Source organism: Bison bison, unplaced genomic scaffold (assembly GCF_000754665.1).
Source record: "Bison bison bison isolate TAMUID 2011002044 unplaced genomic scaffold, Bison_UMD1.0 scf7180017864029, whole genome shotgun sequence".
NCBI classification, from domain to species: domain Eukaryota; kingdom Metazoa; phylum Chordata; class Mammalia; order Artiodactyla; family Bovidae; genus Bison; species Bison bison.
In genome coordinates, this window is record NW_011494601.1 from 4,733,902 (window position 1) to 4,752,073 (window position 18,172).

General features: G+C 41.8%; 1 protein-coding gene across 7 annotated transcripts in view; it reads left to right on the plus strand.

Moving 5' to 3' along the window:
- The window catches only part of KCNMA1 (potassium large conductance calcium-activated channel, subfamily M, alpha member 1), a 772,904-nt gene that overhangs the window by 500,003 nt on the left and 254,729 nt on the right, over positions 1–18,172 (plus strand). For all 7 annotated transcript variants that reach the window (XM_010834186.1, XM_010834188.1, XM_010834189.1 and 4 more), the window contains exon 6: positions 12,358–12,433. In XM_010834186.1, the coding sequence (XP_010832488.1) occupies positions 12,358–12,433 (76 nt within the window). The remainder of the gene's footprint in view (positions 1–12,357; positions 12,434–18,172) is intronic.

Consider the following 18,172-nt stretch of genomic DNA (forward strand, 5'->3'; position numbering starts at 1 on the left):
ATGAAAGTGAAAAGTGAAAGTGAAGTCACTCAGTCATGTCCGACCCTCAGCGACCCCATGGACTGCAGCCTACCAGGCTCCTCTGTCCATAGGATTTTCCAGGCAAGAGTACTGGAGTGGGGTGCCACTGCCTTCTCCAAGAGTGATCTCTAGTAGGTGAAATTCAAACAGATTGCTAGTTAAGTAGAATAAACAAAAGTCACTATATTTTTAATTGCCATGTCTTTTATTTCAATCAAGTGTAATAATTCTAATGTTGCTCATTAGTTATATTTCCTATTTCATGATGTCTGTTTATGACTTTTTGCCTATTTATGGACTACTGATGTGGTGCATCCTTTTGACATTATGAAGAATTTATCCTTATTATGTCATATTTGATTTGTTTTTCTAGTAGATTATCTTCTTCATTTCTTTTATTGACATGTAGAATTTCGATATTTTTATGGTGACATTTAAAAATGTTTATGATTCCTGTCACATCTGAGTCTAGAAATTGTTCCTTTCTTTAGAGGGCTAATAAGTATGTAATTTTATTTTCTTTAGTTTTCCTATGGCTTTATTTTAATATTAAATTTAATATTAAATTTTAATCTCAATGTGATTTCAATTGTGGGGTGAGGTGACTGTTTAATCTCATTGTTAACCAGCTATTTCATTATTATTACATAATGCTTTTCTCCCTGTGAGTTGTGATGACTTCTTTATCATGTATTAAATTCTTCTCTATATAATCTCTTCTACCTCTCTTCTTGTGATTTTGCTTATCCTAGGGCTTTGTGGTAAATGTGGCCTATATGATTTCAGTACTTTGGAATTTGGTAAAATTTCTTTGTGACCTAATACATAGTCAGTTTCATGACTGTTCAAAGGTTGCTATTGAACATTGTATTCCTAAGTTACTGGGTATAATATATATGCATGTGTCTATCGATCCATCCATTCAGATAGAGATATACAAATATACCCAAAGGAGTTAAATGTTATCTGAACATTTTTTGTGTTTATGTTTTGGCTCGTTTCTGAAAAGTGAAAATTAGGGGCTCCCCACTGTGACGTGGCATTGTCAGTTTCTGTTTGATGCATTCTCACCAGACTCTGTTGTATATGAGCCTCAAAGATACAGTCTTAGTCGTGTAGAGTTTATTTCACTGTTACATATTCTTGGTGAATTGTTCCTTCATATCAATATGAAGTATTACTATTTCTTTTCTACATTTTCATAGTAGCTGCCAATTTATATGATATCATTATTGGTTTCTTTGCCCCCACATCCAGCTCTCTTTTTTTTTTTTTTAGTCAGCATTTGTCTCGTACATATTTTTCAGCCTTTCATTTCCAACTTCCTTGTTTTCAATGAATTTCACATGGAATGTATTATTGCTTTTTTATATTATCTGAGTGTCTGTCAATTAGCAGATAAATTTTAACTTACTCAATTTTGTTGTGGTTACTAAAATAATTAGGTTGTATTTGCTGATGCAATAGTATTTTAGTAATACTAATTAATATACTTTTCTTTTTTCACAGTTGCTTTTCTTTAATTGGCTTGATAAAATTCTTTTGTTCTTTTTTCCCCACTGAGATTTGGAATTCTGAAGTTTTCGATACACATACTTAAATTTTTCTATTAATATATATAATTAATAGTACTTTCTTCTGAAGCAAGACAAGAACCTTAGCACAACTTTCTTTCCTTCACTGCCCTCTCTCCTCCTTTCCTCCAGCTTCCACATGGTAGCATCTAGAGATTTTACTTTTAGATCATTATTATTATTTATTAGTTTTTGTGATATTCAATCAACACATAAACTGATTACTTTTACTCTTTTCTCATATTGCTTCCTGTATCTCACTTTTCTTTGGGATTTATTTTTCTTTCAGCTGGTTAAGTATATCTTTTTTTGTGTGTGCGTGCTAAGTTGCCTCAGTCGTGTCTGACTCTTTGAGACCCCATGGACTGTAACCTGCCAGGCTCCTCTGTCCATGGAATTCTCCAGGCAAGGATGCTGGAGTGGGTTGCCATTCCCTTCTCCAGGGGATCTTCTCAACCCAGGGATTGAACCTGGTTCTCTTGCATTGCAGGAAGATTCTTTACTGTCTGAGCCATGAGGGAAGTCCAAAAAAGAAAGCTTCAGGAGGAACATTCAAAGTCACTCAGCGGTTTCTCTTCCAGATTCTACTGCTCCTTCGGGACCTCCTTCCTGTGCTAGCCCTCCTCACCTGTTGGTGGTTTAGTCGCTAAGTCATGTCAGACTCTTGTGGCCCCGTGGACTGTAGCCCACCAGACTCCTCTGTGCATGGGATTTCCCAAGCAAGAATACTGGAGTGGGTAGCCATTTCCTTCTCCAAGGAATCAAACCCAGATTTCCTGCGTTGCAGGCAGATTCTTTACTGATCTTTTTTACAGAATAATTTCTCCTGAAAATTGTGACAGTATCTTTCCTTTGTGTTCTTGCATCCAGTACAGCCAGGAGAATTCTGACAATAATTTGATTCTCATTGCTTTGGGAGTAGATATCTTTGCATTGGTTCTGAAATGTCTCTGTAATATGCCTCTGTTTGGGTCCTTTGAAATTTAACTTGCTGGACACTTAACAGACCTTTCCAGTCTGAAAATGCAGGGCATCATCTTGATCTGGGAAACTTTAATGTTTGAAAGTTTTCCTGCTTTCCTTTTTCTTTTTGGCTGCACTTCATGGCTTGTAGGATCTTAATTCCCTGACCAGGGATTGAACCCAGGTCCCCAGCTGTGAAAACACTGAGTCATAACCATTGGACTGCCAGGGAATTTTTCCTGCTTTCTGTTGCCCTTTATTTTCCCCTTCTGGAAACTGAATTACATAAATGTTGAAAATTCTACACCTGTCTTCCTTGTCTCTGAACTTCCTTTTGTACTTTTCATTCCTTTTCCCCTTTGTATGACAAGACCTCTGCTTGAGAGTCTAGTTTGTATGCAACTGTGTCCTTTCTCCTAATAGTTGGCTTTTTAAAGTTTTAATGTTTAAAATTTTAATTTCTTTTGCTGAGTTGACATATTTTCTCACAACTCTATATTTTTCAATCAAGTTTTTCGAAAATTGTTGATCTGTTAAGGTAGCATTAAGTAGAAATTTGCTAGACTGTGTACCTTTCTTCAAAGAAAGCTTGACTTTCCTCAAATATTTGGTGATTCTTAGTTTTGTGTTCTTTTTTGGATTTGGGATTTTTCTGTTAGCTTCTATTCAAGTGTGGTCTTTGCTTAATGTGCCTAGTCTGAAGAGTGATGGGGTATGTGGAAGTGTGTTTTGTTCCAGTAATTGGTCTTGCAGCTGTGGAGACAATTTCTTTCTTCTCAGAGTCACCAGTTTTCATGCAATATTGCTTTGACGACTAAAATGTTCATGGTACTGCTTTGTCCCGGCTGCCCCTATTTGGTACCCCAGTCTATCAGTGAATGTCCCAGCCTCCCTCTTCCCAATGTCAGTCACCTCATCTTATCTTTTGAACAGTTGCTTTCTCCTTCTCTATGACCCCAATAATCTGTCTTTGTGAAATTCATTATCAAATTTATTGACCAAAGACACTTCTGATATTTTTTATTAGTATAGACATATATGTTTCTTACTATATATGTTATACAAATGTTAAGTTAGGTTTCTGAGCTCTGTCAAGGTAATTTTCAACAGAATATCCACTTTTCATCTACTAGCGTTTTGTGATTTTCTCTTACGTGCTATAGTTTTTCTCCCTTTCTTTTTGCCCACATGGGATATTGCTATTTTCCCCCATTCAGTGTTATGCTATTATTAGTATTATTAGCATTATTTTAATGAGATTTTGAGAGGAGGCAGAGATAAATTATTCTATCCAATTTGCTAAGTGTAACCACAATGCTCTAGGTTATTATTTTAATTCAGGGATGAATTATATATAATTGGTATTTTATGTAGAACTTTAGTATCACTAATCTTAGGGAAATTATTTTACTTTTGTGCTTTGAGAGGCAGTTTTTGGTACCAGGTTTATGATTATCTTATAGCAAGTTTCATAGTTTTGCATCTTTTTGTGTATTATGGAATAGTTTAGAATTTCAATATAATGTACATGTTTTCAAAAACTTAATAAATTATATGGGAGCAAAGTCACTGAGGGGAAGCTATCTGTAAAAAGTTTCAATTTATATTTCAATTATTATCCTGTAATGGTTTTCTTTTTTGTGTGTATGAACTTACAAAGTTTACATTTTTTGAAATGTCATCCCTCTCACTGCAGATTTCAAGTTTTATTAGTCCATAATTGTACATGATTTCCTTTTCTATCTGTTGCTTTATTGGTTTTTATTTTGTTTTATTATTGTTATTTTTTACCCCCAGAAAATGATTTGAAAATTTTTATCACTTTTAATATTTTTTAGTTCTCTGACTATTCAAGTATAAACACTAAAGTAGAAATCATCTTTTATTCTAGGGTTGTAAAGACTACTTTTTTCCTAAGATCTTGAGCTGAATGCATTATTTTATAAGTAATCTCTTACCGTGCTACTGATTTCTTCTAGTTTATAGTTAGTATGTTCTTTAAAAGTGAAGAGGCAGAGTGCTTCATGGATATATTAGTGGTTTTAGAATATTCAAATGGTTACTAAGGGAAAAGGAAACTTGCCAACTATTTTGGGAAAAAAATAAAACTTAGTCCCTTTGGCACATTATTAACCAAAATAAATAAATATGTCAAGATGGATTTGCATGTTAAAGGTCAAAAGAAGAAAAGATACCCTAAATGGATGGTTTGCACACTTGATTGCACGTTAGAATCATCTCAGTTCTGTTCAGTTCAGTCACTCAGTCGTGTCTGACTCTTTGTGACCCCATGAATCACAGCACGCCAGGCCTCCCTGTCCATCACCAACTCCCGGAGTTCACCCAAACTCATGTGCATCAAGTTGGTGATGCCATCCAGCCATCTCATCCTCTGTTGTCCCCTTCTCCTCCTGCCCCCAATCCCTCCCAGCATCAGAGTCTTTTCCAATGAGTCAACTCTTCGCATGAGGTGGCCGAAGTATTGGAGTTAAAGCTTTAGCAGCAGTCCTTCCAGTGAATACCCAGAACTGATCTCCTTTAGAATGGACTGGTTGGATCTCCTTGCAGTCCAGGGGACTTTCAAGAGGGGGGAGTTATAAAAATTGTCTACACCCAGGTTGTCACCTAGGGCGATTAAATCAGAATATCTGAGTGTGGGAGGCAGACACCAGTGTTGTTCCACAATTTCCAGGTGATTGTAATGGCAACAAAGTCTGGGAAGCACTGACTTGCAGTCTTGTTACTGGTGTGATATTAGACCAAAATCGGTGACATCGTGGAGCTGGTTAGAACTGCAGAGCATCAGGCCCCGCTTCAGACTCAAGGAATAGAGTGTGAATGTTAACAAACCCTGGATGATTCATGTGCACGTGGAATTTAAATAGCTGGTCTCTAAAGCTGGCATAGCAAGCTAGGCTCCATGGCTTATTTATTTGAATACAATTTTACTGGAATATAGTCACATGCATTCATTTACATGTCATTTGCAGCAGAGTGGGTAGTTGTGATAGAACCTAAAATATTTACTATCCGTCCATTTATAGAAAAAGTTTGAAATGCTTCTCAACCGTAATGGCTCATTTGGATCATCTCAGAGCTTTAAAATTCCCTCTGTCTGACTGTACCTCAGACCCATCAAGTCAAAATCGAGGAGGAGGAAGTGAGACCTGGGTATCAATAATTCTTAAAGCTTCCCAGGTGATTTAAATATGCAGCCAAGGTTGAGAACCAGTGCCCTGAAAGTACAGAGGGAAAATGTGCATGCATTAAAAAAAATCTGTTTTTATGATGGAAATGGAAATTTTTGAATATCAAAGAAACAATATTGGAAGTCTGATACATTTGACCATATAGCAAACTTTGGAATTCAGGGGGAAAAGACACCTTAAATAAATTTTAGACTTAAGGGGAAAAAAACTTTGAGCAAAATTAAAAGAATGGTGAACGGTGGGATAAAATATACAACATATATTCTCATTATGACAGCTCAAATATAGCAATAAGATGAATACACAGATAATCTGGCAGAGACCACTATAAACCACTTTAAAAAAGAAAGTAAAACGACTAGTGAATATATGAGAACACAGTTAATTTCATTTGTTAATTTAAAAAACAAAATGAAACAGCGGTAAGCTCTGTTGGGGTTACATGTGTGTGTGCTCAAGTCACTCAGTCACGTCTGACTCTTTGTGACCTCATGGACTGTAGCCCACCCAGACTCCTCTGTTCATGGGATTTCCCTGGCAAGAATACTGGAATGGCTTGCCATTTCCTACTCCAGGGGATCTTCCCAACCCAGGGATTAAACCCGCATCTTCTCATGCCTCCTGCGTTGGCACCTGCATTGGCAGATGGACTCTTCACCGCTGTGCCACCTGGAAAGCCCCTCTGTTTGGGGTTGGCGCCTGTCAGATTGAGACTCCTGCTTTCATTCTTTTCCTCCCTTCTCTTCATTTCCTTCATCTTTTCTTTATCAAAATACTGACTCTGGTGGGGTTGTAGGCAAAGAGCATTTCCCCCCTGATGGAAATGTAAATTGTTAGGAGAGTTTGGCGGGAGGGTCACAAGTGCTGTGAGCGCTTACTTGAGTGCTGATATTTAGAATCTGAACGATTGGCCAACAACGTCTGTGCCGGGGCAGTGGTTACAAGCTTGGCTTTATGGCATTACACAAGTGTGGAATGGAATCTGGCTGTGTTGCTTACACACTGTACTGGACACGCTCGCTTGTCTGTTTATTCTTAGGTGTTTTCTTCTGTTGTATGAATTAAATAAGATACAGCTAAAGGGTTAGGCATGTAGAAGTAATTAAAAATAACATATGATCAATCATAATAGATTTACTTCATTGTCAACATCATCATTTCGCCATTAATTGAAAGTAACAGGAATGCTCTGTACTCTGTGTGTGTGTGTGAATCTTTATCGGCTTTCTATTTTGTCTTCTTTACTTTTCTTTGAAATTGTGAACAATAATATGCTGTTTCACAATTCCATAGCTTCATGCGATGAAATTACTGTCTGTTTAGTATTTCCGATGTGCTCAGCATGCTTCTGCAGGATCCTTAGTCTTCTGGACCATGCCTCCAGGGCAGGTTTCAGCGCTATCACTGGGAGAGAAGAAGGGAGCTAGGACGGGGTGGAGGGCTCGGCTGCAGTGCAGCTGCACCAGAGGCCTCGTCCATCCCTTTGTAGTCCTGCAGCTGGAGAGCCCTTCGGTATTGCTCCAGATCCAGGCGAGGTGGCAGACCTTTGTCCCCACATCCACCAGCCATGGGAGCCACCCTGGTGATGCGTGTGGGCAAGGTCCTTCTTCAGGAGCCAGTGATGAATAAAGATCCCTGGAAAAAGATCTGGGCTGCGCCCCACAGCAGCCGCTACTGCCCATGCTTGTTATTTATTTAATACAGTCTCAGAGTTTCTGTAGGATTCTTGTGGTTAGTCATTAGTGTGATGAGCTTGCCAATTTTTTCTTTTAGTATGTGGGGTACCTATGTCTAGGTAATGCCCCTTTTCTAACCAATACAGAGTACAGAAAAAGAAAAGTCCATTTTTGCTGCTGCTGCTGCTGCTAAGTCGCTTCAGTCGTGTCTGACTCTGTGCGACCCCATAGACGGCAGCCCACCAGGCTCCCCCGTCCCTGGGATTCTCCAGGCAAGAACACTGGAGTGGGTTGCCATTTCCTTCCCCAATGCATGAAAGTGAAAAGTGAAAGTGAAGTCGCTCAGTCGTGTCCGACCATTTTTACTACTTAAGTATATAACAGGGAGTATGTAGAGGAGTTTACTGTATTTGGATAGTTTAAAGGAACTGGCTTGTGAAACCATCTAGACTTTTGGAGGGCATAATTAACATTTCATTTTCTTCACAACTCTGTTACGGCTGTTTTCTATCTCCTAAAAATATAATTTTATTTCAGAGAAATTTTAACTTATATAGACTAAATTATAAGAATATAATGTTATAAAGCAGAGGAGATGAATATTTGTTGCTTAAGCATTGCCCTTTCCACTGTTTCCTTTTCTTGGCCTCCTTATGGAATGTGAGGTTGCTGTCCATCCTCTTTCAGGACCTCTCTGGGTTCAGCAGCATGACCGTGGATCAAGGCTCTTTCCTGGTTAGGCTCCTTCTTATTTCCTAAGAGTGTCAGCCCTGGCCTCTGTCAAGTGAACCTTCAGAGGTCATGGCTTTTCCCTCTAGTAGACAATGTGTAATCTCAGGGTTCCACAAGCAGAGTAGCTAATCTTTAGCTCTCTGCTGTCTAATTCTTTCTCAGAAGTCTGATTCATTCAGTTCAATTCAAGCAAGTGTTTGCTGAGTATCCTCCTTATGCCAGGCACTATTTTAGGTACATGGGATATCAGTTCAGTTCAGTTCAGTTCAGCTGCTCAGTCATGTCCGACTCTTTGTGACCCCATGAATTGCAACACGCCAGGCCTCCCTGTCCATCACCAACTCCCGGAGTTCACCCAGACTCACGTCCATTGAGTCAGTGATGCCATCCAGCCATCTCATCCTCTGTCGTCCCCTTCTCCTCCTGCCCTCCCAGCATCAGAGTCTTTTCCAATGAGTCAGCTCTTCGCATGAGGTGGCCAAAGTGCTGGAGTTTCAGCTTTAGCATCATTCCTTCCAAAGAAATCCCAGGGCTGATCTCCTTCAGAATGGGATATAGCCGTGAACAAAGTAAAGATCAGTCCCTCTCCTCCTAGAGGTGGCGCTATGGATAAGGAGACAGAAGGTAAATTATGTAAGTAAGATGCTTGTGCTTCATGCTGGGGAGAAAAGTAAAACAGGCAAGTGGAATGAAGAGTTTTTTGGGGGTGGGTAGGGTTGTAGGGGGAATTGTGGTTTTAGACAGCATAGCCAGGGAAGGTCTCACTGAGAAAGTTAACGCTGATCAAACACCTGAAGGAGGTGAGTGAGTGCACCATATGGGGAACAAAAGGCCCTGAGGCAGGTTCACTGAGGAAGACATTCAGATGAGAGGTTAAGTACTGATATTGATAGCATAAGAGGGAGGAGGGGGTCAGCAGGTCTGGAAGGAATGAGGACTGGCCTTGCTTTAGGTCGCTGAGGGACTTGGACTTCTCCTCTGTGTGGAATGGGCACATTGGAGGATTTTGAGCAGAGGGGCGGCATGACCATTTTACCTGGTGACAGGCTCTCTGGCTGCTCTGCTGAGGACTGACCACAAAGTGTCCAGTGGGGAAGCAGTTAGGGAGCTGTTGTGATATGCGGCCGGAAGGATCAACACTCCAGACCGTGCATTTCTCCAGAGTGTCTAGCGTAATCTGAGGAGAGCATGTAGACTGATTTTTTTTTAAGTATTTATCTATTTTATTTGTTCATCTTGGCCGCCTCAGGGGTTAGCTGTGGCACAGGGGCTTAGTTGCTCCGCAGCATGTGGGATCTGAGTTCCCAGACCAGGGATTGAACCTGCGTCCCTTGCATTGCAAGGCAGATTCTTAACCGCTGAACCACCAGGGAAGTCCCAACACTGTTCTGTTTTTTAACCTGGGTGGAATACTGTTTTGCATTTGCACTAGTGAAGCCTCGTGCTGTGATAGTGACCAGCCCGAGGCGGCCGAGTAAACAAAGCCCACAGCTGTGTAGTGCATGAGAGTGTTGCTCCTGCATCACCCCGAGCCCCTTTGCCAGGGAGACCTTCGTCCTGGGCCTCCATCCTGGGCTCTCCTCTTCTCCTGAGAACCAGCTTGTTTGCCTCTTTCGTACATTATTAATCTTCCTGCTTGCTCTCCTTGGGAAAGTGCTCAAACCCAGGTCTCCAGTTTACAGCCAGCAAGAGGATAGGACCTAGTGACAGCTGCATTTTTTTTTTCCTTACCTTTATTTTCACACACATATTTTTCTGAGTTGCTTTAAAATGTGACAAGCGACCAACAAATAACATAGGATACAAAAGGCATTGCTTCACGATAAAGATATGCCATCGAAAGTGTGGGTCATTTGTATTCTATTTTTGTTTCCATAAATGAAAATTCACTCACACAGACACACAATTTTTCAGGATGAAATTATCAGTGGCTTATACATTACTAAAACATCCTTATATCGTGACTGGTTTCAGTGCTAACTGCCAGTCCTTGCCTATGTCGAGCTTCTAAACGTGTTATTTTATCTCCCAGCAATATGTGACAGTGATGCTGGAGTTAGATCAGCCATCCAGGTTGGGCTAGGTGCTTAGAACCAGCAGGAACATTTATTTAAAAAACTCACTTTCCAGCCTGCCCCTCTGCCCATGATGATTTAATAAGACTTAGGACCATCTTTGCAAATATTTTATACAAACAATACATTTTCTGAGAACTTGGATATTTGAAAGTATTTTTTTGTTGCCTTTATTACTGTTGAACAACTACTTGATGGGGTATAAAAATCTTGGGTCAGACTCTCTTTGTTTTAAAATTCTGAGTTTTGCTCAATTGTCATTTAATACTCACTGATATATAAGGAAATCTTAGTTGCATTAATTGTAACCCTCTCCCCCACCCTCATCACTTTGATTTTTTTATATTTTCATTTATTTTAATGCTTAAAATTTGAAGGATACGAATAGGTGATTTCTTGGTATCAGTCTTACAGAGCTGGTCATTCATTTTGCCTTGCACTCCTGTGATGTCCTGGCCATTATTTATGATCTGCGTGTTGTCTGCACTTCCCTTTGGAACACATTTCACTCACAGGTTGGGCCTCTGTACTCTCCACTTCATTTCTGTTTCCTTACGTTTCGTCTTTTTTCCTCCCTTTTCTCATGTTCTCCGCCTCATGAGACGGGGCCTCCGTTTTGCCCTCTGCATCCAGTTTTCAGCAGTGTGAAGTCCACCTTTCATCAGCTCAGTTAGGACTGAGTTTTGGGCTCGGGAGCCTTTTATTTCATCCACATCCCTTCTCATCTCTGCACTTTCTTGTTTAATAAAAGTAAGATGAATATCATTCACAACAGAAGGCAGATGTCTTCTGAAAAATCTTCTGTCCATGAAGTTAAATCCTTTTAGATGAGAAATTTTCCTTTTGAGCCACATCTTCTCGTCCTTCTGTCTGTGTGCCTTATGTTAGTTTTTTCTTTCACCTTATGCGTGAATGAAGAATCATCTATCTGGGCCCAGTGTGGAGCCATTTAGGAGAACACGTCCGATCTGTCTTCTTTCCTTGATTCACCCTGGGGTCATAAGAGAATCACCACAGCCTCTTCCCTCTGCTCTGCATGCCTTCCCCGTTTGCTGCCTCAGATAAGGCGCCAAATAAAGTCTCACCCACTGGCTCTGAGCTAACCACTCACAGTTTAGCCCACTCTGTGCTCAGCTCTACGCATGACACATGGGGCAGCTTAATATAATGCTTTCAGAAAATATGCACAAGAACATCCCCTTGAGAGCAGGTGTGCTGTTGAAAGTGTTCCAGAGCTGCAATAATCAGTATTTTGTAAACAGTACTCCTACAAGACTGCCAAGCTTCAAAGTCCTGTGCCACTCAGATTGCTTTTGACTCACTAATTTGATCTCAACAGAAATACATTTTACTCATGGCTATTAAAACCCAACAATAATTTGTATTTCCTTGAATCTTCACTTGGGTCTTCTTCGCCATTTCCCTCTCTCTCTTCACATGTAGAAACACTGCTGCTTCTTCATTCAAGAGAGGTTGCTGATTTCTGAAGAAGAAGCGTTTATCTTGACATTCAATAAAATGGAATTATAGAAGTTTTGAATCCTGATGTTATGGGGTGTGAGATCTTACTGATTTGATTTTTTTTTTGATTGGGAGAAAAATATAGAACTTTGTAGGAAACAGATAACACCATGGGCTATACTCTTCATTTTATCAGGACTGAAGATAAAAATTGAAAAAAAAAAATTCACCAAAGAGGTGAGATTATCCGATTTGTTCCTAATCTGCTCTTAGCACAAGGGTTACGCTGAGCTATTCCCAGTATTTTTCAGAGGCAGAATCCTCTCAAACAGCCGTGCAACTTAGACGTAGTGCTTTAAATCAGAGATGGACACGAGACAGCTCAGTGAACTGGGCTCTCCCCGCCAGAACTTCCTCTGCTGTAGCTCCACACAGGCTCCCTTTAATGAGCCTGTCAGTTTACCAGCTGAGATTAAACCAGTCAAGGATCAGGATGAAGGACTACATCCAAGGTACTGGATGGTTCAGTCTTCTGCAGGAATTTCATATCCCCTCAACCTTGGCAGCTCTAAATCCAGCAGCAGAGTGTAGGCATTAAAACTACACATTGAAAATAACGCAGCTCTAATTTCATTTCTCTTTCCAGGTTTGAGATTTTTAAGAGCTCTCAGACTGATCCAGTTTTCAGAAATTTTACAGTTTCTGAATATCCTGAAAACAAGGTAAGATGTTCTTTCTCCAATTTTTTTTTTCCCTCCTTCTGGTCCCCAGTGCTAAGCTGTAAATATCAGGTGTATTTACTTTCATTACGATAAAATTAGTGTTCTTTTGTGCACAGAGACAGTGCTCCAATCCAGAAATCCAGGGAGAGCCTAGCGTTGGATCTTCTGCGGGACAGGGGACTCTGTGGTGATGAGAAGAGGAAGGGCCGTGTATGTGGGGGATTAGAGGCAGTTTGGGGGCACCACGTGGGGTTGCTTGGGCACCAGCCACAGCATCGTGGAGAGAGGAGCACAGTGGATGAGGGATAGGTCTGCTCATTGATTGGGAAGTCCTTGCTCAGAGTTTTTAAATCACCCCTTTATTACATCACTAAATAAGAAATTGAACCTGGCCATGAAAGCAGTGGAAGCAATGCTCTTTGAGAGGCAATCACAAACCTCATATGGCACACAGAAAATCATTTCATTTCAAAGTACATTCTAGATGTTCACTTTATAACCCGTGTAGCCCCTAGGGCTTGCTCTGTGAATTGCCTTCTGGGGAATACCTAAAAACCTCCTGCTGAAGGCACCATGACTACTTCTGTTAACTGTGTTATGATCTGGAAAACACTACTGGACCAGGAGAAAAAAATTCCCCAGAGACCCTTTTCCTGATGACCTGCAGGTTCTCAGAGCTGGCCTGAAACCAGGGCTGCCTTGATGAATAAACTAATAAAAGAGGTTGGACGTCTTTTAATGGAGAATAAGTACAGGTCATAAATTTCTCTCATAGGAAATTACACTTTGAGAAACTCACTGCTAATGTTCCATTTCCTCTTCGGTTGGCCTTAGCGTGTTTGATAAATGATGAAAAACAGGACACCTCCGAGTTTGTGATTTATAATGAATACACCTGCACTTGGGGGGCGGGGGGCGAGGGGGACTTGGACCTAGCATTGTTTTCCCAGTAACTGAGGCTGGGACTCAACTTCCGGAATATGTCACATCCAACAAGTGTGACAGGCTCTTGGCTTTCCTCTTAGGGTCTTAGTGTTTTTTGTTTATTTTTGTTTGTTTTAATTCCAGATTGATTTCCCCTTGCTAACTATTCATCTATGTGAATAGGGGAATAAATTCACTTTCTGTTAGTCAAGTTAAAAAGAAAATGAGCATCGAATGCCCTGGTAGTCTTCTACGGTGTGTTCCAACACCCTTACTGTCGTAATCCTGGGGTCAGAATTTGTTGGTGCTCCATTGTGTGTACTATTATTAATATAGGATGAATATTGTTATTCTTCATATTTCTTCTGAGTGACAGTAACCTTCATTGCTACCATTTTATGACTCTTGTGTGCAATGGACCCATATTACTCTTGAAATTAAAATGATTGACAAAGCTAGCCATCCCTAAGGTTTGCCTATATCATATTTGCTACACTGGGTTTTTAAAAGTAGACTTGGTGAGGACCCAGTGCTGCTCACAGGGGCTGCATTTAAGAGACACTCATGGGGATGGTGTTATATGGAGCTGTCCACACTGTCTAACGTGGTAGAGTGCCTCCGTCTCCCTGTTTCATGATTACTTGTTCAGGAGTCTTTTAATCCTCTGACCCCAAGGTGCCATCACTCCGAGGAGTAACACGGAAAGAACTGTGTTCTCACCTTCCTTGTACTCCATGCGATCCTTTCTGGACTTAGGAGAATGATAAGCCATCTGTGTAAAATATCTTTTTCTGGGCTTTTGCCAAGAGAGCCACCAATTTCCCACTTCTTAGGGTGGGGGTGGGGCAAACTTTCCTTTAGGTGTAGGAAATAGCACTGGCATCCCTGGGGAAACAGTCCTCCTGAGAACTCCACAATTAAGGCGGTTCCTTCTCCCAGTGCAGAGGAGGGGAATACCTGAAGCGATGAGTGAGGGTAAGAGGTGACTTTCTGTGATGGGAGAGTCATGAGGTGGTGGGCTACCACGGAGTCTGCCATCCTAAGCCCCAAACATTTTCCCAGCATCCTGCTGCCCACAGAATTAAACTCCCCTGTCATTGGAGAATGGTTTCCATCTCGGCCTCACGCTTGGAATTGTCCCACTTCCTTTGGCTTACGGTCACAACCATGTGAGTAGGTCAGTTCAAGCCTGAATTGAGCACCCACCTGTGCAGCAGTGAGAGGGTGCCAGGATTGAGTTCTGCTTTCTGAGAGCCCCTGAGGGAGGGAGAGCTGACTGTGGTTGGTACTGGGATGCAGACCTTGGAGGCATAGAGGAGAATAGTTAAGTAAGCCTCAGCTTGAATGAGGGGCAGTCAAGGATCCTTTCAAGGCAAAGAGGGTGTCTTCAGTAAGCCTTGTAGACAGCCAGGTGTCATCCTAGTGAGGCTGGAGACTGGGCGTGTGAGAGCGAGGGGGTGCAGCTGACTTCCAGTCACGGCAGCTGCAAAAGGAATGTAAGTGAGAAAAGAGAGCCCTCGGAGGGACTTCCTGATGACTCAGTGGTAAAGAACCTGCCTGCCAATGCAGGAGACGTGTGTTCAATCCCTGGGTCAGGAAGATCCCCTGGAGGAAGGCAGGGTAACCCACGCCAGTATTCTTGCCTGGGAAGTCCCGGACAGGGGAGCCTGGTGGGCTACAGTCCATGGGGTTGCAAAGAGACAGACACGACTTAGTGACTAAACCCACAACCATTCTACCGCGTCACTTATTTCCCACATAGCATTCCATGCTGTGTACAATATTTACCATCATTTACCTAAGCAACACACTTTCTTTTTTTTTTACATTTTGGAAACTGAAACCACTGTACTACCTAAATGGCCTCAGAAATGGCTCCACGTTTAAAGGCCTTTAAAAGAGTAGAGGCCACATCATGAAGGCTCTCAGATGTCATGAATTCCACGTGGAAATTGTATGGAAAGTGGGCTTGAAACATATAAGCCATCGATGTTTAGATGTCAGGGGGGCAGTTGTCCAGGCATTGGTACTACGGACTGGCCTTAGAAAAGGGAGAGAGATTGAATGATATTTAAGGTGTAGAATTGACAGAACTTGAATTGTGTCTATAGCTCAGGCCCTTCATCCCTGTGGGATACAGTGCAGTTGACTTTGAGGGGGCTTCACATCTGTCTGGCAAAGGTAACAATGAAACAAAATAAGGACATTGGCACCTATCTGTATTCTCAGCCGGAAGCAAAGAGGAAGATACTAATCAACCAGAACTGGGACGAATTTGTGTTTCTCTGTGGAAGGAGGATGACATTTTCAGTGTCAACCAAAACATGTCCTGGTAAATTCACTGAGCAAAGATAACCCCCATGGTTCTGTGTTTTTAGTGATAATCTTGGAAAGAGATGGACATTCATTCTTCCAGTATCTACAGAGATACACACACCATCTCTCTCTGTCTTTCTTTCTCCCCCAGTATCTACAGAGTCCTGAGAAAGGTCTCTGACCTGTAAAAACAGGAAGGTCTCTGTGTCTCCCCTGTGGATAATGATTCCTTGTATCCTTTCGTGGCTAGTGAGAACTCAAGGGCCAGGGTCCCAGAAACAATAATAGAAAACACAAAAGTGAAGTTAAGCTATCATGCAAAGATCACACTTTTTATCCCTTATCACAAGAATGCTAGAATCTGAATTGTTCCAATCACTCTCATCCTTAGGACCTTAGGGTTCAGTCCAGACTTCTGAACTTGACCCTCAAGTCTTTATCTCCAGTGTCCACGCAGAGCCCACAGACCTACCCTGCAACCCTTTTCCTCCTTCCAGGGAGCTCTTTGCAACCTGGTGAGATTCAAATTTTAGAATATGGAGAGAGTGCCCCAAGAGTTAATCTTGTATCTCTTGCGTAGAGCTTTTAGATGATTGCCCGGTCATAGAGTTTAATTTGAAAAGCAAATCCTAATACTGGGGATCTGTAATAATGCAGATGCCATAAAAATAATCAGATTTCAGTGCTTAATAGAGACTCTTTCAGCAACAATGATTAAATGTTCTCTACACAACAGAGAGCTCCCTTAAGCGCTATTAATATCACTGTGACAATCACTTAGAGATTAATAATCACCATATTGGGTCATTTTCCAAAGCACCATGAGGCCTGGAGATTCCCATAGTTTTAATGTCTCAAGAGGGCTCTGCATGGTTATCGTTGGGACACTGCTTTGTTCCAGCATCCAGGACTATGTAAGTGAGTCACCTCGGCACTTAATTATCTTCGGAGAAGTTGAACAACACAGGTATCCCTGAGATCTCTTTCTTTGCTACTGACTACCTGTTACTCATGAGTCTCTCACTGTCCAGTATTAACGTGCCTCAGAGGAGGCTTTTACTTTATTCTGGCCTCCCCTTGAGAAACTGGTTGGGTGGTGGATATGGTGGTAACCTCTCTCCTCTCTGGGGCAATGGCCTCTGACCCTCTTCATATCCTATGCAAGAGTGTGGGGGAGTCCCAGCTTTGCTTTCACAGCAAGGACTTTCTGGTGGACCCCAGTCTGTGACTTTTGTTGTGTAGTGTAGTGGACTAAAGGGCAGTCTTTGGGCCAAACTGCCTGGGTTCAAATCCCAACTCTGCTGCCTGCTTATGTGAACTTGGGTCAGTTTCTTAACCTTGGGACCAACTCATAGAGTCTTTATGAAGATGAGATGAATTAATATACATGAAGTACTTAAAACAGCAGTACGCATGGTAAATCCTGTGAGAGAACCGTGCTAGCCATTCTTATCAGGGTGATCTTAAACTCTTCGAATTTCAGTCGTCCGTATTCCCTTGAGAAAGAGGTGGAAGGGGTCAGAGATCAATCTATTAAGTCTGATGGGCTGAACCAGCCTGTGGGCAGTGTTACACCCCTCTGGGAAGACTGAAGAAGATAGAACATAGGGTTCTTTTCTGCGTGATGCAGTTGGGAACACGAGAAAGTCAACTAGAAATGTAAAAATGATGGCTTAAGAGAGTGGGATTGGTGTCCAGTGATTAGCTGGAGATAAAAAAGCCGCAGGTCACTTGGTATTGCCATGGGTGGAGTTACTTTAAGGAGGAGGTATGGGCTATACCAAGCTTTGGAGAAAGGGAAATATTCAGTAGGTGGGGAGGGCTCTCAAGCTGAGTCATAGCATAAACAGTTTTGGCAGATATTTTTGGCTTTGATAGAAGTTGCAAGAGTTTATGTAGAAAGAACAGTGGTAGGAGAATAGCTGAGACTTCAGCGGGTGTGGAAGGAGGCAGTGTAGACATAGAGTTTTAGTCCATGAGGACCTTTGGACAGGGGAGCAACCCCCTGCAACAGTGGTTGAGGAGCTGTACAGCCAGCGGGAGAAAACGGGGTGAAGGCAGGGAGGAAGAATGCAGAGGGGAGACCAGCTCACTCTGTGCAAATTCTTAGAGGCCCTACTGTGCACGGGGGACTCACCACTCCCAGGCTTCTGGCCGACAAGGCCCCTGCTCTCAGGGAGCTAGACATCTAGTGAGTTCCAAAGAACTCACTTCTCAAAGAACACCAGTGGATGCAGAAATTTTTAGGTGTAAGATTGCTAGGGAATAGGATATTCCTATGGCCCAGCAATAGGGATATCTATTGCTGGGCCATAGGAATAAACCAGAGTCCCACTCCCCAGCTGGCATATTGATTACAAAGGGAAGCTGGCGCCTCTCAGTGGCGCCACCTCGGGCTCCCACGGATACCAAGTGACTGCACCTGGTGTAACAGAGTTGCAATTTCCTGATGTGATGCCATCCCAGGCAGGTATTCTCAACAGATGTATTGAAACAGGA